The sequence below is a fragment of the Lactuca virosa genome, chromosome 5 (assembly GCF_052849685.1).
Source record: "Lactuca virosa cultivar CGN04683 chromosome 5, Lactuca_virosa_CGN04683_v6, whole genome shotgun sequence".
Lineage (NCBI taxonomy): Eukaryota > Viridiplantae > Streptophyta > Magnoliopsida > Asterales > Asteraceae > Lactuca > Lactuca virosa.
This window is the reverse complement of record NC_136430.1, coordinates 94,100,188-94,121,084: the sequence shown is the minus strand read 5'-3', so window position 1 is coordinate 94,121,084 and position 20,897 is coordinate 94,100,188. Positions and strand designations below refer to the sequence as shown.

General features: G+C 37.0%; 1 protein-coding gene across 1 annotated transcript; it reads right to left on the bottom strand.

Moving 5' to 3' along the window:
- Positions 1-3,939: 3,939 nt before the first annotated feature.
- LOC145116589 (uncharacterized) lies at positions 3,940-4,727 on the bottom strand. Its single transcript, XM_079052922.1, has one exon. It carries the CDS (start codon positions 4,681-4,683, stop codon positions 4,006-4,008), a length of 678 nt encoding a protein of 225 aa, XP_078909048.1. The 5' UTR covers positions 4,684-4,727; the 3' UTR covers positions 3,940-4,005.
- Positions 4,728-20,897: the final 16,170 nt, after the last annotated feature.

Here is a 20,897-nt window from a genome sequence, read left to right as displayed (position 1 = left end):
AACAGCCTACTGTGTTAAAATCAGGTGTTGGATTAACCAAATTCCAAACTTGGTTGTCCTTCATGGACTGAATTTCATTATACATAGCCTCTTTCCATTTGACAAACTCAAGGCCTGCCATCACTTCCTTGTAGTTAAATGGCTCATCCATATTGACTAGTGTTCTATCACTAATCAGCATGTTTCCTTCCAAGTTTATATGGAAAGCATAAAACTCGAGATGATTGCTAACTCTACCAGATCTGCGAAAAGGTAAGGATATGTCATTTGGCTCAACAGGTTTCTCAACCTCTGGTTGAGTGCTAGTGTCAACTAAAGGTTCACTTTTGGTTGACTCTTGGATTTATTCAAGGTCAATTTGAGTCCCACTGACTTCTTGAGATATAAGTTCTCTCTCAAGCAACACTCATTTTCGAGCTACAAACACCACATTTTCAATGGACATGTAAAACAAATATCCAAAAGCCTTTTATAGATAATCGACAAAATGACAGTTCTCAGATCTGGATTCATGTTTGTCTTGCGTTTCACACCGAACGAATACCTCACAACCCCATACCTTAATTTGATTAAGTGAAGGAAATTTTCCAGTCCACATCTCATTATGTGTCATTCAAACCTTCTTAGTTGGTAAAAGGCTTAAGTTATGGGTTGTTGTTTCAAGTGCATACCCCTAAAACGTTATTGGTAATGAAGCCCAACTCATCATAGATCATACCATGTCTAATAAGGTTTGATTTCTCCTTTCAATAACAAGTTGTATTTTGAAACTATTCCACAATCTCTAAGATGATCGTTGAACTCGATACTAAGGTACTCTCATCCCCTGTCGTATCGGAAAACCTTTATCTTCCTGACCAGCTGATTCTCTACTTCATTCTGATACTCTTTGAACTTTTCAAAGGTATATGACTTATGTTTAATCAAATAAACATAACCATATCTACTGAAATCATCAGTAAATGTAACATAGTAGTGTTTACCGTCCCTTGTGGCGGATCTGAAGGGTCCACACATATGTGTGTATGAGATCCAAAAATCCTTCACCTCTTTCACAAGTCTATGTTAATAGTGATTTAGTCATCTTGCCTAACAAACATAATTCACACATATCATCTAATTTTAATTCGGATGATTCCAAGATCCCGTCCGATTGGAGCTTGGCGAAGCGTTTCTTATTTATGTTGCCAAGGAGACAATGCCATAAGCATGATTTATCAAAGCTATTAGAAGAATCAATATTGAAGTTAACAGACTATTATTAGAAACACAAACAACACTTTCATATATGTCATTGCAAGGGGAAGCTTTAAACATAAAACATGTCTAGGAGTAAGTTGAATGTTAGGTTGAACATTCTAAGGACGATGTTAGAAGAGAAGTAGTTATCAATCAACACTATTAAAACTTAGTATCTTTGATGTAATTTCAGGACATAGCAAAATGATGAAAGAGTATAGGTAAGTAATAGGTGAGTAATATCTACACCAAAGGAGAGTTTCGAGTAGTTCGAGGCAATGATCCATAAAGGAGGGGCGTGGAGGTCAACATTAGCCATCATATTAAGGTGGTTGGTTGAAGTGGAAGGCAGCCTCAGGAGTCTTATATGACAAGAAGGTCTTGTTGAAAATTAATGACAAGTTATGTAGGATGGTTGTCGATCAAATATAAAGGATTGATATGCATGTTGGATGAGTAAAAAGGAATAAGGAAGGAAGATGGAAGTAGTAGAATAGAGAATTGTAAGGTGGACTTGTTGTAGAACTTTATTTGATAGGATTCTGAACACACCCATCAAAAATTCATTGGCAGTTATAGAAATCGCCAAAAAAATAAGGGAATGAAGATTGAGATGTGGTTTGTACATATCCAGAGGAAGCTATACAACGACAATGCATAGGGTGGAGTCAATGACTGTTGAAGGCATGAGAGCGAGCGATCTAGAAAGAATTGTAAAGATAATGTGAGTTTAGACATGAAAGTTTTAGCCTTTTTGAGGATGTGACCTTAAATAGGAGGATATAGAGGTTAAATACAATGATTGCAGAGTAGCCTATGTCCATATACACGTCTTATTTGTTTGTTTACCTTTTGTGCTATTTGCTTACCTCTTGTATGTTTTTGCTTATGTGTCCTACTGTTCGTATGTGATTCCTACTTATATGGATGTAGCCCCCACGATGGGAGCCTAGTGGTTGAGGACTGAGGTACTAAATTCCACATGAGGTTCATGGTTCAAACACTCGCACACCCAAAACAATACTAGCGTTTCGTGATTGACCTTCCACATGGGCTTTAGAACGGGTTAACGTAGGGTTGTTCAGATGGTGTTGTTTACCATTTTTTTTCTTATATGCATGTATCTTCTTTATTCTTATATATGTGCTACTGCTCAAATTTGAATTAATTACCCTCCCTTTTGTAGCTCCATTTTAGTTTCAAGTACATATACATGTTGCATGTATTTTATATAAAAACAATAGTTTTATCATCATGAAGAGACATAATTTTCGACATTTATCTTCCAACCCATTCCAATGGAATTTCGGGGCCCCTTGTTTTTGCTTGTAATAATTAACTAAAAAGATATAAACATGAAGATAACAAAAAAGAATGAAAAGAGTCCCAAAGAGGGCTTGAATTAACTAACATGCATATTTGATCTTATGTTATATCTCTTCTAGTGATACCAAGCCAGTTTGGTGTCAAAACATACATCTGCCGAACCATGTGCTTTCAACCACCAATACAATATTCTCGATCAAAATGTTACGTTTATTAAACTTCCTCGACAAAGGTAGTTATTAATTTGTTCATAACAGTTATATACGCCTGATTACATGATTACGACTTCTTTATAACAATATCAAATTAGACAAATTTACCCGATTTAATACCTTTACATCTGTTATTAATCCATAAAATAGATAACAGTTTTACCTTGTATTAGTCGTCAATTAAGCTACACTACCGGTGGATCCATGATTCCGGACACCGATTATATATGCATTAATTAATGTATAATATACAACATCTAACAAACTAAAACCATATAGTTCCAAAAAAGACTAAAGATCTATTATAAACGACAATATCAAAACATGACATATGATTTAGTCAAGTGCTCAAAACAAAAGAAAACTTCACTGATAAACAAACAAAATTAGTTAAGTGGCTAGTCATTAGTTAATGAGTATAAACACTAATTAAACCATATATGTCTATTGTGATACTACGTGAAGATAAAAAAGAATAGACATCCGAATCTTATACTTTTCTTTGAAGATAAAAAAGAATAGACATCCGAATCTTGTACTTTTCTATTGTTAGTGTATCTCATATTAACGTGACACGGTTAAATAAATGTCTATATATGTTTGAGTCTCTATGTCCATAAGGACTTTTTTAGAGAAACAATATTGAATTCCACATATATCTTGCATGACATCAGAGTGAGTGTCTCGCATCCTCGTGGTTCTATCCCAGTACAAGCTACTACCGAGCTTATTCACAGGGTATATATATGCATGCATGTGATAAAGTACTGGGATAGAGCCATACACAAGTTATGCATTATATAGTTGTACAGTACAACATTTTAAAACACCAATTATTGTGTATGAAAAAAAATTGTTGTGTACAAATCATCTCCCTTGATTAAGTGGCTATGTATATATATGTTTTTTGGTTATAATACAAAAAAAAAAAATGAATGATATTTTTTGTAGCACTAGCTACTACCGAGCTTATTCACAGGGTATATATATGCATGCATGTGCATACCATGTGTTACTCGTATGCATACTACTCTCTTTCGCATTCGTTACACACACACATATATATATATATATATATATATATATATATATATATATATATATATATATATATATATATATATATATATATATATATATATATATATAAAAGAATTAAGCTTGTACATATGACATATCCATGGCTTCTTCTTCACCGATACGTCAATGGATTGGAGGGCATGCATGCTCAAACGAACAACAGTTCCCAGATCTCCGTAAATGCAGCTATAATATCGGCATGATGATGTTTAGAATTTAGAGATAAAAAGCACTGCAACAGCTGTTCCAAATCCTTAGCTTCAAACATCTTTTTCTCCAATATCATCTCCAACATCGACCTCTTGAAATCGTCGTACGGCTCCTTCGACCACTTCACCACCGTCAGGCTCTCCTTCATCATCCTTGACTTCCTTTTCTCCTCCACTTTTTTCATCTTCTTCTCCGTCGTCCCACCACCAATATTCTTAACGTACAACACAGTCTCATCATGATCCTTCTTATATGAATCAACGCTGATGCTCATGCTATCGGTTTCTCTGTCGCTGTTACTGAACCAACCACTTTCATCAGAAGAGTAGTACTCCATGTTGTTTATCTTCTTGTGGTTCCTGTTCCGATTACTGGAGATTTTGGTGAAAGAAACAGGAGAGTTCTGTATCTCCGGGGTGGTGGTGAGAGGTGCTGTTTTCGATTTGGAGATGCGGGATTGTCGGTGGCTGCTAGGGGTGGTGGGAGGTGGCGAGGGAATGGTACTAGTAGGGTAAGCGATCTCGAGAACTTTAGGGTTGATGGGGGAGAAGAAATGGGAAGTGTTTTTGGGTCGACATAGTCGGAAAGATGACAAAGAGAATTTGAACTTAACCATGGTGTGATTGTGTTAATTGTTTTAGACTTATAAGATCGTTAAGCATATATATATATATATATATATATATATATATATATATATATATATATAATATAACAACGGCGGAGAGAATGAATGAATGTGAGAGAAAGAGAGGGAGAAAGGCCGGCCGGCGACCAAATCTAAGAGATGACATCAGGACGGAATGGTTCAGTACGGCCCACAAATTAAGGAACAATCTAAATTCCTTCTCAGATGCCTCTAAGATGTGATTTCTATTAAATTATGAAGTGTTTATAATGATATAATTTGTATTAAAAATATTTTATTGTATAATAATCAACAACAGCGATGTTATTATAGGTTTAGAGATTAAAAAAGATATAGTTTTGGTTGGTTAATCAAAGATAGTACTGTTTACCGCAAAAAACAAGATAATATATAACACGAAAAATCCGAAAACATCTATTCACATCATATATTTTTTCGACATTATAAAAGACCATCATTTGTTATATTATTGGTTGCTCTAAAATTAAGTCGATATCATTGAAAGAGTAAATGAATAAGTAAACAAACACATAAAACACGATAAATTTATAGAGTTATAAATTATAAGAATAATATTTATCATGCCCTTGGTTGAATTAATTACTACTATAGGATAAGAGGGCCAAAAGCGAATTAAATCTAAAATTTTGGTTTCATGATTAAACGTCTACATTAAAATCATGGGCTTAAGCCTCAATGGGAACCCCCTATAACGCCTTATTTGATACTTTTGATGATTTCATTCAAAGATAGCTTCTGTGGTTAAGAGCTTTTGATTCGTCAAATCTAAGTATCTGAAATACTTTTAATGTTTCTTTTGACCTCCCAATAAACTGTGGGGGGATGAATTGATATTATTAATGTACATAATACTTTTATATTTGTATAATAGCCCAATATGTTGTATGTATATTTGTTGGTCCTTGCCCTAAGCTCATTATATTGTATAGTATTTTAACCTAATCTTAATGGAGAAACATTCTAAAGTAGGGGCAAGCAAGATACCCATTGGTCATTGGAACCAAATCAACCCGAGCCAATTGTGTATCAAATATATTTCATTTCGGTTTAGTTCTCGGTTTCTCGATATTTATGAATTCGGTTTTCAAAATATTTTGGTTCGGTCCGATTCTGGAGTTGAGCTTACCCCTATTCAGCTATTTTAAAGTAACAAACAAGAAACAAATATTTATGTATCTACAAGTATAAATTTAATGCCAAACATATATATATATATATATATATATATATATATATATATATATATATATATATATATATATATATATATATATATATATATATATATAAAGCGCTAGTATCCATTTTATATTTACTGAAATAACCGGATATATTTCTCAACCAAATAAAAAAATTTCTTTACGTATCCAATATTAGTAGATTACAATTAACACTTCATCGCTCAAAAACTTAAAAATGTTAAAAGAAGCATAATTACATATAGCTTGAAATTTATTTATTTAAAAAAATTAAGATCGAAGCAAAACGTCAAAAATAGCCGAACCGAAGGACCCACCTGGGATATATTCAGGAAATCGAAGCGCTTGAGTAAATGCAAGTTGGCCCACACCATGTTATTCGTCTCTTTTATGTCATCTCCATTTACGTCTATTAAGATAATATTGTCAATAATAATCGTATTCCTGATTTATTCTTGTGTAATGTATTATTATTTTCTGGTAAACAACCAATACATGTATTTTTCAAGTAATACTTCGGTTATCTTATTTAATTAAGAATAATTTAACCTTTTGAGTTACTGAATAACATTTTACGATAATCACAATGAAGGTAAAAAATTTAAAAGGAAACCGAGTAATCTAACCCTTATAAATGAGGCTTTCAAAAAAATAACTATCTTTTTAGTTTTTGAAAAATAATTATTTTCTTCGGAATATCTAATTTCAGATACGGTTTATATTCCGGAGTTTTTTTTTTAATTAATTTTCAAAGAAATCTTTTTTTTTTTGGATTTCGAATGCTACATTTTGAAATGATTAATATACCGATTTTCAATAAAATGTCTAATTTTATGCACTAATATTATATATATATATATATATATATATATATATATATATATATATATATATATATATATATTACTATGTTTGTTTAACCTTTTTTAAATTTAAGTAAAAAACGAATTTTTTTCTCGAAAATCCAGAATTGTTCTTTGGGTTTCGGATTTGTTCTTGAAATTTCAAAGTTTTTTTTTTCCGAAATCCGAAATTTTAGTCCAAAATCCGGAATATTGGTCCGGAATCCGGAATATCGTTCCGAAATCACTCAAAAAATGTTTTTTCTTGGTCTAGAATGCTTATTCCGGACTAAGTTGTTATTTTTGCTTAAAAAATGTGGTTATTTTCTTCAAATACATGTAAAAAAGTTGTTAGATTACTTAATTTCCCTTTTTAAAATTATAAATAATGACTAGGATTTTGTTGGTTTACCAATTTGACAATCTAATCTAAAATGAATTATTCCAAATCCTATATCTGAGAGATACCTTCTTGTTTATGTGATCCCTTATTATGAAAATCCAAAATTGTGTACCCATCACATCCCGGCGTTTCAAAATATATCAAAACAGAGTACATGGATTAAGAGGAGGCGTCGGTGTACTAAATACGGATTTACAACTTAATGACCACGAATTATAGATTGCATATCAAATTGTTAAAAACCATGAAAACATCCGTATGAAAATCGATTTTTTCCGAGATGAAGTCCTTTTACATTTAAAATATATAAATATATGTTTTGTTGTAATTAGGTTAACTTAAAATATACGTATTATTTAGTTAAAACACAATTTATGAAATGAAAACCTCAATCCAAAACGCTAAAAACCTGTCTAAAATGGTATAATCTTTGCATTAGAGTAGTATTTACACCCTCATTAAACTATACTTGCTTTGTTAATGCATCAACAATCAAAAACATCAACACGATCGACAAAATCTAAAGTGACATGCTTGGAGGTCGGACAACATAATCTTGTTAACAACACAATGTTGGACTTCATTTCGCGGTTCAAAGAATTTCAAGGCAGTTTGTGTAACTTTTGAGATCTCATTATCGACCTCAAAACTCAAGGACCTTCCACAAGCAGTCATTAGGCGGATGACACGTGTCTTAATTATCATGTATGATGATATAAAAGAGTTCATGAATTCAACAAAAAAAATTGAAGTTGTGTGTACGCTGATTCCAACATTGTAGGATCAAATTATATTGACCGACAATGACATTAACTCAATTGAATGTTACATGAAACTTTTTGATATTTGCTATAAGGATGGTATGATCCAAACTTCAAAAACCATAAACGAATCCCAACATGCCATATGCTTATGTTATTCTTGTCAAGTTTTAAATTATTTAACATTGACGAATTAGATTGAATTATGTAACATGTATAATGTATTTTTACAAGATGTATATAATGACAAACATCATTTTTTAAGACAAGCTATAAGCAATCTTTTTAATATAAAAATAAAGCTTTCATTTTTATTCCTAGTAACAAAACAATACAAAGACCCTACATACATATTACAGTTAGGATAAAGCCTATATGTTTTGTAGGAAACAACATCAAAATAACAAAAAGAAAAAAAGAAAAAAAAAACACTAAAAGTCATGCAAGCCACGCACAAAATAATAAGGCATTGGGGTATGGTAGGATTCCCACGTGTGAAATGCTAATGTGGTATACATCTTCACTAGTGAACATCGCCCTAGGGGTTAATGGTTGTGATGTGGAGTGGTATGCATCACAGAGGATCACGAAGACTTTTATTGGCTGAGCAAAAGTTAGAGACTCCCATTGGCTTCTCTCTATCTCTCTTTATCTTTCTCTCTCTTGTTCATTAGATGTTCATTAGTGAACACCACCCTTGAAGCTAGTAGACATGTGGTGGAGTGGATATTTGGATGATGTGTCATGTACTTTACTAGTGAATATGTAGTCACGATAGATACCTGATACCCTAAACAATATCAGAATGCATAATGGAGTTGTTTGTTTTCATTTTGGGTTTTGAACACTAGGTAATAGTGGTGTGCAAAAAATCGCACAAATCGTCCGCACCGCACCGCATAATGAGGGTAAGAATTTCGTGGTGCGGTTTGCGGTTCGTTATTTTATCAAACCGTGCTATGCGGTGCGGTTTGTGGTTTGTATTACAAAACCACGGTTCAAACCGTACCGCACCGCATGTTATATATATATATATATATATATATATATATATATATATATATATATATATACACTTTTTTGTCTTTACGTTATTGTTGTTATAACTTCAAATCACGATTTAGAAACGATCTATATAATTACATTTCTTACAATGTAAAAATATGATAACCAAATATTTATAACGTAACACTAAATCACTATTAGATGTCACAGTTTACAAGAATATAGCAACTATAACGTCAATATAAAACAATAACAATGATACTTACAAAACTATAGTAATAGGAATTACAATTTATTAAAAACGATTTAACTTGAAATTTGTATTTGTTTTTATAAAACGAAAGCAATCAATTTTTTAAACGGCTCGGTTTTTTTGGTTTTTGATAGATATAACGTTGAACAACCCATTAAACTGCACAAAACGCAACCAAACCGTATGCATCAAACCGCACTGTATAATACTTAGTCTATGTTTGACATATTGACTAAAAACCTAGCTGATAGCTGAAAGCTAGCTGATAAAAAAAATCATTTAATAATATCTACTAAATAAGCTACTTGTAACATCCAGATTCTTGGAGGTATTCAAATTTAATGTATTTTGATTTTTGGGCGGGACCACGTCATAGTGAAGGCATTCCATGACGTGGTGATGGTCGAGGTATCGCAGACTTTAAATGACCGCCACGACGTGGTAGCCTATGATCGCGACGCATCACCTGTTTAATGAGAAACCCTAGTATCCGGGGTTTTCACCCATATTTAAGGGGATGTGATGGCTATGGTTGTTCAACCTTAGCCTCCATCACACCCTCTCAACCTCTAAGCAAACCCTAACCTCCATTTTTGCTCTCTAAGCTTTTGTGTTGATTTTTGGGGATTGGAAGAAGAAGGTGTCATTTGGACTTGGATTCAACAAACAACTCTTCTCATCGTCTTGTTGTACATCTTCCAGACTCTTGTAAGTCCCCAAGTTCCAGACTTTTTGGTTTATTGTGCCTAGATCTAGGTTTCTATGCCTTATTCATCATATTGGGACACATTGGAGTGTTGGGATTCCATAAAGTTGCCAACTTTATGGATCCTCAGAGTCCTTTTGGGGTTAGGAGTGTTGGATCTGGAGTTTTATAGAGTTTTGAACTCTTGCATGGGATTTTGGCCCCTTTTTACTCTATTTGACCTAGCTTGAGCTCAAGACATGCATTGGACATGCATGTCTGTAAAGCAACGATTTTTATGGTCCATTGGATGAGAGAATGCCTTCTGGGAAGATAGAATGGTTGGTTTTATGGGTTAAGAGCTTATTGCATCAAGCTGCTCTAAATAGTCCCCATGACATGGCGAAGGGTCACCGCGACGTGGCCGATGGCAACCTTACGACTATTTTGGCATGTAGTCCCCACGGCGTGGCTAGAGGCTAGCCACGACATGGCAATTGTCTAAGTTGACTTTTGACCAAGATTTATGTCCAAGGTTGAACTAGGGGTATTTTTGGTATTTTAAGCAATAGTTTGAAACTAGGTCACTGTTTGTTGTACAGGTGACCTGTAGAGTTGGTATTCGGAGTTGTATTGTGTTAAGCTATCTTTTCAGACCGAGAGATGAGTTTTTATCAGTGTACTTGTGGGTCGAAGGCACCAATATCGACCCACTAGGTTATGTATGCTGGTATATAGGATGTTATTATGTGGTAGTGACTTGTAGATCTGCATGTTGGTATGTTGATTGGTTTTATGATTATCTATATGCTGGATATATTTTATATGTTACGTATATGTCGACATAGTATGGTTGGGTTGAGGCAATACTGCTCTGTGCGGAAGCCAACAAACCCGGGAGCAAGCCAAACATAAGTTGTGGGCTAGGAAGGCAAGCCAGACTTATGTTGTGGGCTCGGGAGCAATCCAGACATGAGTTGTGGGTCAGGTAGGCAAGTCAGACTCGTGATGTGGGCTCAGGGGTAATCCAACTCAATAGTTGTGGACCCAGTATACATGTTGTTATATGTTTGTATGGTGGTATTTTGGGGAACTCACTAAGCTTTGGCTTACGATTTAAGTTTTATGTTTCAGGTACTTCAGAAGATCGGAGGAAAGCAAATGTGTGATTGTACACGTCCTTCGATGATATGTTTGGAGATGTTATGATACAATGATTTTGGAATATTTGTATTTGATCTTGGGTTTTATGACTTGAGTTTGTTTGAAAACAATGATTTCTCTTTAATTTAAAAATGAAAATTTTTATTATGATTTTGGAATGTTATACTAGTTCAATATCTAAAATGACATTTACCTGAATATGCTTTTTTTATAACTAAGGGTATATTTGAGAAATTTTTAAAAAACTCCTAAAATGTAGTCTAAGTATTTTTTTTAAAAGCTAGCTTATAAACTATTTTTTGATTATCAGAATGACAACTAAAGTACCTCAAAAAATAAGTTAGTTGTGACGCGTTAAACACAACATCTGTAACACCTGGTTCCTGGTACGTATTCAAATTCAAGTATTTGGTATTCTACTCTGGGACTCGGCGAGTTGGAGGACCAACTCGTTGAGTAGACTCGATATTATGCGGGGTTTTAGTGATCTACTCGACGAGTCGGGGGACCGACTCAGCGAGTAGGAGCTGTCTGGACAAAACCCTAATATTTGGGTTTGCACCCTATTTAAACAACTTATAACACCACAAACCAGCCTCCATTGTCCCTCCCAACCCAGAGAAAACCCTAACTCGAAACCCTAGCCATTATTGTGTGTTCTTGAGCTTGTTGGTACCTTTTTGTGTGTTTTTGAAGTTGGAAAGGAGGAAGGAAGCTTGGGAGTTCAAGTAGAAGCAAGAAGATCCAAAGGTTTTGCTCCATTCTCAGCTCATTCAAGGTAAAAATTTGGAACCTTGACCATCTATCTCTTAGATTTTGATTTGGGGCTATTTCTACTCTTTTTATGAGTTTAGAGAAGCTAAAATCGGATTTTATGGGTGTGCTTGGAGTTGCACTCCAGATCTGGAGCTATTGGGGGTCCTTATGATATAAAGGTGCCAACTTTGTTGCCATAAGCACCCCATGCATCTTGTAGACTTCTTTTTATGGTCTTTTGAGTCAAAAACCCCATGCATCTTGTAGACTTCTTTTTATGGTCTTTTGAGTCAAAAACCTCATGCATGGACGTCAAGATTGGGACTTTACGTATGAAATGGACCCTAGGAGGTCAGATCTATGGTTTTGAGGCATTAAGACCGATTATAATTGACTGGATAGTTTTGATCATAGAGGTACTCGACGAGTCTCTTGGGTGACTCGGTGAGTCAGGTCTCTTCTTCCCCCAATGTCTTATGGAAGCGGTTTTGGTTGAGTGGATGGGACACTCAACCTGTTAGGGGGTTTGTGTTGGACTGGAAGATCAAAGGACTCGACGAGTTCAAGAACGAACTCGGCGAGTTCAAGACAATATCCCAACCACATGAAGATGGACTCAACGAGTTCAAGGAGAACTCGGCGAGTCATAGACTGAACACCTTCATATGGATGAAGATGAACTCGACGAGTTCAAGGACGAACTCGGCGAGTTGGTTGAAGATAGCCCGATGTGTTGTTGAAGGCGAACTCGTCGAGCTCTTGCTAGACTCAACGAGTAGGGACGGGATTATGACATTTTGTGGATATGGGGAATCAGCGAGTTGGTGGACCAACTCGGCGAGTCGATTCAACCAGATGTTGACTTTGACCAGATGATTGACCATCGACCAAGGTGTTGACCTTGACTTTGTCTTGGGCTTGAGTTGACCCTTGTAAGGGTTACCAGGATGAATTGATAAGTTAGAAAAGTTGTTGTGTAGGGATTGAGGATTCGAGGAGAGTTGGTTTTCATACCGGGATCAGTGCAGACACTACACGACTTTGAGGTGAGTCTTCTCCTAGTAGGAGTGGTTCTACGGCCACAATGTCGGCCCACAAGTAAGAGTATTGGATAGAAGATTGTCTTTGTGATAATTATCTAGTGTTGATATGAGATATGTTTATTGTGCCTGATATGTTTATTGTGATTGATATGTTTACTGTGATTGATATGTTTATTGTGCTTGATATGTGATTATCAGTAGTAGGGGGTGAAATAGTCCCCGGTTACCGGTTAAAAGATACCGAAGGGGAGGGTAGCTCCCAGTTACCGGTTGAAAGATACCGAAGGGGAGGTTAGTTTCCGGTTACCGGTTGAAAGATACCGAGGAGGAGCCCAGCTCCTGGCTATGCCCGACAGTTACCGGTTGAAAGATACCGAAGATTATGCATTATTTGGTATGGGTATGATGGGGGAACTCACTAAGCTTTGTGCTTACGACTTTTAGTTTTGGTTTCAGGTACCTCTTCATCTAAGGGGAAGGAGCTGGCGGGGTAGCAGCGCATCACACATTCACACATGATATTCCACATTTGAGAAACTTGGGATCGTACTCTGATATTATACTATTCGCTAAAATGGTTTTGAGACTTGTGATTTGTGACTTTATGTTTGAAAGGATTTCAATGTTGTTTTCCGTTAGCTATTTTTACAAGTAATATACTTTAAAACAAAAAAAGTTTGGGTCTCGATTTTGGGATGTTACAAGTTGGTATCAGAGCCTTGATTTTAGGGATTCGGGCACACCTTCGGGGGTGTCCGGACTCAAATCGAGGGATTGTAGGATCTTTATAAGAAAAATGGTTTTCTAAAAATTTAAAAATAAGGAGATTGGGAAAGGAACAAAGTGTGTGATACGCGCGACCGGCCGAGCTCAAGTAAGTTTTCCCAAGATACCCATACATGATATGTTATGTTATATGATATGATTATGAGAACTGCATGCTAGATTAGGGCTAAGGATCTAGGAAGGATGCCTTATATGCCTGTTATATAAGTTTATTGAGCTATATGCTAGGGCTGGTTAGTCGGCAGTATGATAGCCTGATTAGGTTATGCTTGGTAATGGTTACTCAATGCACGAATGCTGCTTGCTTTGTGCTTATAGGGATTCCCACTAGCTTTAACTAACTAGTAAGCGAATATGTAATAGTATTCGCAAGCTAGTTAAGGAAAGATGGAAGGGACTCCTTGTGCAACTGATGGCGGAGAGTAGGTCGGAGAGTGCCCTAGGACAAGCCTAGGATGAGATTAGTTGGGAAGCAGTATTAGTGAAAGGGACTTGGTGAAGTCGAAGCAATCCTTGAAGAAAGTACGAATAGATGTGGAAGGTAGTATGGGCCCGTACAACTGGAAGCAGAGGATCCGTACTCGAATCAAGGAGGGCTAAGATAGAACCGGGGAACTTGGAGAGTGTGTGAGACCTCTCGAGAGTATGTATGACCCTGACGTTTATGTGTCTTATTTCAGAATGGTGGTTACACGTCATGGAGCAGGAGGTTCAGGGTCTGGATCAGGATCATGATCAGGCTCGAGTGCGGGATCCGAGCAGGTTGATGACGGGCTACGCGAGCTCATCGCGTCAGAGATCACGAGAGGTATCCTAGAGGCGACCCCGGTCATTTTCGGGTCGATCAAGGAGGGGATTATTGAGCTGATGGAGGATCGCCTCCGGGCATTCAGGAGTGACTTGGCGTCCAGCCAGTCGGGTTCGCGCACACTGTCCTTCAAGGACTTCAGGGGGAGTGGTGCGTCGGACTTTCATGGGGTGAAGGACCCCATTGTGGTCAGGAGATGGATTGCAGACATCGAGTCTGCACAGTTGACGAGCTTCTGCCCGGAGGGGTCGAAGGTCCTCTTTGCTGCAGGTTGTTTGAGGGATCGAGCCAGAGATTGGTGGGAGTTAGTGAGTGATTCACTGGGGGCCACAGCCATTGAGGCTATGACTTGGTCATATTTTGTGACCAGGTTCAGGGCTGAGTTTGCGCCAGCCGTGGAGCTTCAGCAGCTGGCCAGGGAGTTTCTTGATATGAGGCAGACTACTGAGACTGTGGCAGAGATCACCGCCAAGTTCCGGGAGAAGGCCTTGTTGGTACCTCAGTATGCAGGGGAAGAGGAGATGCCGAAGACCCGCTATCATGATATGTTGAGGGCTGACATTCGGGAGCATGTCAGCTATTCTGCTTGCCCGACTATGGATTCCATGATTGCCAGGGCGAAGGAGATGGAGATTGATTTAAAACACCTCAGGAAGAGAAAAGCAGAGACAGGACAGGTTGCTATGGTTTCAGGGAAGAAACCCAATGGATTCGATGCTAAGTCGAAGGGCCAGCAGGGTCAGGACCACTGTGGGAAATGCGGTAGGTCACACTAGAGAGTTTTCCACACTGGGTCGGGATCAGGCTGCTATAAGTGCGGCACGACCGGGCATTTTGGCAGGGATTGTACTGCTCCTGCCCCCACTGTTCAGATGTCAGACCTGATTTGCTTTCATTGCAATCAGAGGGGCCATAAAAAGGCCGACTGCCCCAGGTTGACAACAGCAGCAGCAGCAGCGCCAGTGGTAGTGCCAACTCCAGTGACAACACGGGTTACGGATGGCCGGAAGGTCAAGTCAGAGGCTCCAGTGGTGAGGAGCCGAACTTTCCAGTTGATAGCCGAGGAGGCACGCGCCGCACCCGATGTGGTGACGGGTATGGTTTCTTCTCTCTAACTCTTATTATACGTCGCTTGTGATATTGATGTATTATGCTATATGTTTTGTTTAGGATCGTTCCATGTGACGGTATCCCGGTTCAGGTGTTGTTTGATTCGGGTGCTACCCGATCATTTGTCTCTCTTGCGCTTAGCAAGAGGTTTCCTGAGTCTTCAGGCATGTTAGATTTCCCTCTAGAGGTCGAGATTGCGGACGACCGGTCAGTGCGAGCGTCAGAGGTTTTTAGAGATTGTGTTTTGAGGTTGTACGAGGAGCGCTACTTGGTAGATTTGGTTCCCATACCATTGCGGGGGAACAAGGTTATTATAGGGATGGATTGGTTGAGCCCCAATTGTAACACCGTAATTTTTCAAACAAATTTTTCATTCTAAAATCGCATACTTTTCATAGCATATTGTATAGAAATCTCGTTTATTCAAACTACAAACACAACTCCATTAGTAATCCAGGATCCTGAAAACATAACTCTCTCTCTCTGGTGTGTACAATCAAGCCGGTGCCTTCCCGAGATCCTCTGAGATACCTGAAACACACAACACATAACACGGTAAGCACGAAGCTTAGTGAGTTCCCCAAAATACCACATATAACACATATTAGCCACTCGACGCTATAACTCTGTGGGCCTACTGGCCCTAACTCTATGGACCCTCTGGTCCTAGCTCTGTGGACCTTCCGGTCCTAACTCTGTAAACTCTGGAATACACACAGCATAAATCACATAGAAATAATGCAGTGCAACACATCACATACATAGCATACAAGATACTCTGTCACATAACTCTACTTACCACTCAAGGTAAAGTATAGTGAGAAGACTCACCTCGCATGATGTCGGATACCCTCTCGTGTTCGATAATCCGACCTAGCCTCCTCCTATCAAAATGATAACATCTCTAATCAAAATCTTCTCATGTTCTCATCCCTAATAATGGGTAGAAGACCATTCTACCCTTCTCTGACCTCTCTTGAATCAGCTTGACCAAACCCCAAGGTCAACTGAAGTCAACTCTAGTCAACGGTCAAACTTTGACCAGACTCGTCGAGTGCACTCGAGTGACTCGGCAAGTCCGTACGTGTCCTCTGAATCCTCAAAAGCCTCACTCGACTCGTCGAGTTAACCTTTCACTCGACGGGTTTGTTGGATTAGTGTCTAAGTCCATAACTATAATTGGTATGTACTTGATCCGACTCGGCATGGTCCATTTGGGTTGCATGGCATCGGAACATTTGGATAGACCGTTTGTGAGGAGAAGACATTTTGTGACATATTAATATATTATAAGTTCTAATATATTAGAATGAAATCATGTTATTTAATTAGTATTGATCAAGAATTAATTTGGACTTAATTTAGTGATCAAAAAGAGACTACTTAAATATATGGGGATTGATTGTGTAAATCATTCATTCTTATATATGTGGGCTTATGATCCAAGATTCCTTATGTTGGGTTTAACCCATGTGGTGACCCATGGATACTCCATGGAGGTTAAAACCCATGGAGCATAAGGAATGGGTAAAGTCATGGGTTACATGGAGTAACCCTAAGGTGCACACTATATAAGGACCCCTTAGCTCAAGAAATTGGCACAAGTGATACATATGTGAGGGCTAGTCAATTTGAGCTTGGAGTGTCTTCTTCTCATGGTTATTCCAAGTGTTCATGATGTTGTGTGAACCATTTGAGGTGTCACACTTGGGGCACTAGGCTCTCAAGCTTCATGGAGTCAAGCAACAACAAGGTATGTATTCTATCTATTCTATTACCCTAGTATCAATGTTTTGGTATGCTAGTTAGGATAATACCTTGAATATTCATATTTGCATGTATAATAGAGAAAACATAGATCCAAGGTATTTAGGGTTGCATGTACACTTAGGAGTGTTAGAATGCTCAAAACCCAACAGTGGTATCAGAGCCTAGGCTTGTTTTCTTGTTATACTTGCAAAAATTGCTGAAAAATCGAAGTTTTGTGCTGTCTGCTCAGCAGACTCGACGAGTCCAAGGCTTAAAAGTGTGCAAAACGATCCAACTCGCCGAGTTGGTTCATGCACTCGACGAGTTGGACCCCCTGACAGCATATCTTCGAGTTTTTTGGCTAGAAATGGACTAGGAACATTACCATAAGCTGTTTTTGAACCTACAAATCTGTTTTTGATGTGGTAATGTTCATGCTAATCCAATTTCAAAGATAATTATGAATAGATTCATGTTTTGTATTAGTTTAATGATTAGGCTAATTACATGAAAGAAGTTTGAATGAATTATCTTGTTCTTATGAGTTGCTTAGATTAATAGGAATGTTATGTGAAATTGTGGTTTTCAATCCAAATTAATCTAAGAGTTGATTCTAAAATGTGTTTTTTGTAACTTGTCCTCAAGTTAGATGAAAAGTCACATTTAAGAGTCATAAAACTCATAAATATTTCCACAGGTTATGAATAAAGAAAAGTCACATTCTTTAATGGTTTAAAGTCTTCCATAACTTGTCCTCAAGTTATGAAACTTGAAGAGTTTGTTGAATTAAAACTACTTTAAACACATAAGTTATGGAATTGAAAAGTTTTTGAATAATTCAAAACTTGCCCTCAAGTTTTGGAATTTGAAAAGTTTTCTTTCATGAATACTTTAATTCCAAATTAAGCCCTTAGGATTTTAAAAGTTAAAATTCAACCCTTATACTTTATAATATTATAAGTTAATAATATATATATGTATAAGAGCAAGTCAGTCTTACCGTTAGTAGGCCTCATTCATGAAGCCGGTCTATAAGGGGGGTATAAGGTTACTACCTATAAAATGGCAGTTTAATGGGTGTCCACTCTCACCCACCGCTTCCTTGACTGGTGGAGGGTCGTTAGCCGAACGGGTAGGACAAGGACTATAATTCTCCCTTCATTAAAAGTATTAATGATAAATACTAAGTAACTAAACTTTTATAAATTCCCAGTCTTAGTTACTTAGGAAAATGTGAATAAGGTGCTAACCCATGAAATTACACTTTGCACTTTGCTTAAGTCGGTTAGTGGAGCGCGTGTGGTTAACCGGCACACTAGCTTGATTTAACAAGGTAGGCAAAGGGTTTCTTAAAGTTTATCATAGGCCGGTGGAGCGTGTGTGGTTAACCGGCACATCGGTTGGGTGATAAACATTTAAGAGTACCAAGTAATTTGCATGGTTACTTCACACCTTGTTTTGTGATCCTCGGCATCCCAGTCACAAAACCTGAAGGGCACACTCGAGATTGAAACATGCCATTGAAAAGTTCAATGAATCTCAAAAGATCTAGGAGTTTCAAATCCAATTAAAACCTAATATTTCTATTTCGTTTTTCATGGTGGAAATTGGCGAATCGTCATTCGCCTACCTTCAAATATTTTATAGCTTGGATTACGGCATCCCTCTTCCAAGTTATAAAATATTGTGTTGGGTCCTAGCCTTAATATTTCATATTGGGTGTTATATTAAGGACTTTAAATCAACTATCTTGAATATCTCCCAAAAGATATCTAGTTCAGACATCTATGATCTTCTCAAATCTCTTGGAACTTCACTTCCTCCATCTCCTCCAATTATTCTCCCTAACCCACAAGTTCAAGGTCACTCAAGCCCTATTGGCAAGCAAAGTCTATGTGTGCTCCCATCTTGGAGATGAAGTCACATATTGACAAGCCGGGAGAGTTGGGTGTCAAAGTCTTAAGAAAGTTGGATGTTCAATCACTTTCTAAGTCACATGGTGAGTTCCTTTGGGACTACTATGAAACAGACTATGACATGACCCTTAATGATCTTATCTATTTGCTTGGTGCTGCTGAATCAGAAATGATTTGAGGACTAGTAAAGCAAGTTTGATTAAGAAGATCAACTTCCCAAACCTTAAATGGACATTGACAATGGTAACATTGGATGTCCAGAAAAAGCTTTCTTTTCCCAATGGAAAGGGATCGGCCATAGTCAACTCGGTTGACCAAATGGTAAAGAGAAAGTCTAAGACTGTGATAGTCCCGTGTACCATTTCCATAGAGTCCATATGTTTATATTGCCAAAGGAAGGGGAATTGATTACAAAACTGCCTATTTACCTGAAGGATCATAAGGTTGATCAAGTCAAGAAGTTTGACTCTATTTCAGGTAAAGTCCACTATCTAACTCTATTAAGTTTCTATTATGAGATTCTTATTACATGATGTGACTGGGTCACATGTTGATGTTTTAAGGATCAAAGAAAAGTGAAGAAACTTAAAGGAAGTATATGCTGATTCTGATCGCGAAGATGGATCTTGATCGCATGGTTCAGTGATCAGAATTTTGAGCTGTTGCTTAGGAGTTATGATATATTGCTTAGGAATAGATAACAACAAGTTTTTCATATGCTTTTGCACTATAAGGATAAGTTTTTCCGCAAAGTTTTAAAATAAAAGGAAAATTTTTGATTTTATTTATTCTAAGTATCCTTACAATGGCATTTGTGAAAAATTGTTGCTTATATGATTCCATTGATAGCAACATTGGAAAATGAATTTGATTATGTCGTTTGTGGTAGTGTCATAATTTACCAAATAAGGAAAGATTCTCATCACCCAAGTTTCAATTGGACCGAAACTTGGAATCATGCAAGTTGTGAGTATGATGAATGAGAATTTTCATTTTCTGGAAAAAATTAAGACTAGTTACTTGTTCACATGTATATGTAAGTCAAGTGAAGGACTAAGGGATCGAGTACACATTCTGGTGCACTGATCAAGTCCACCACAAAAGATTAATAAGACTATTCGTCATGATTTACTAAAGTTTAGTATATATGGTTATACTTACAAGCTTAAGTATAATTCTGAGACATTGAAAAAAAATTCCAATGTATGGCAGAACGAATGAGAAGAATCAAATTAGACAGAAAGATAAAAGTTTCTCAAATCTAAAAAGATGGGAGAGTACTTTAGTATCATGTTTTATGATCATCTTAATGATTTAGAAATCATATCACAATTAGTCATCTAAGGAAATCTTAGTGCATTCTTATGGCTAAGAAGAGGAGTCATGAATTGTTGAAATGGTTAAATCAAGAAGATGAGTCATACTTCGTTTCATAACAAGTCTTAGAGTCATACTCCAAGACTATAAGTTGAGTGGCATATCTTAAAGAAAGGTTTATAACACTTGTCAAATGTAAGAGTAAAAGTGTCCTACTCTTGTACATTTGAAATTGGTAAGTTGTGATGTTTTGGATAAAACAAAGACCAACTTAGGCCAATTTTGTAAAGTGTTTGTCTTGATAAAGAATCCGCATTATCTCTTGAATACTTGACAAGTGAATCTGATATGTCAAGAGGACAG

Bases quoted from the DNA above. Each gene is read 5' to 3' on its own strand.
- LOC145116589 (XM_079052922.1), bottom strand. From the start codon at position 4,683: ATGGTTAAGTTCAAATTCTCTTTGTCATCTTTCCGACTATGTCGACCC.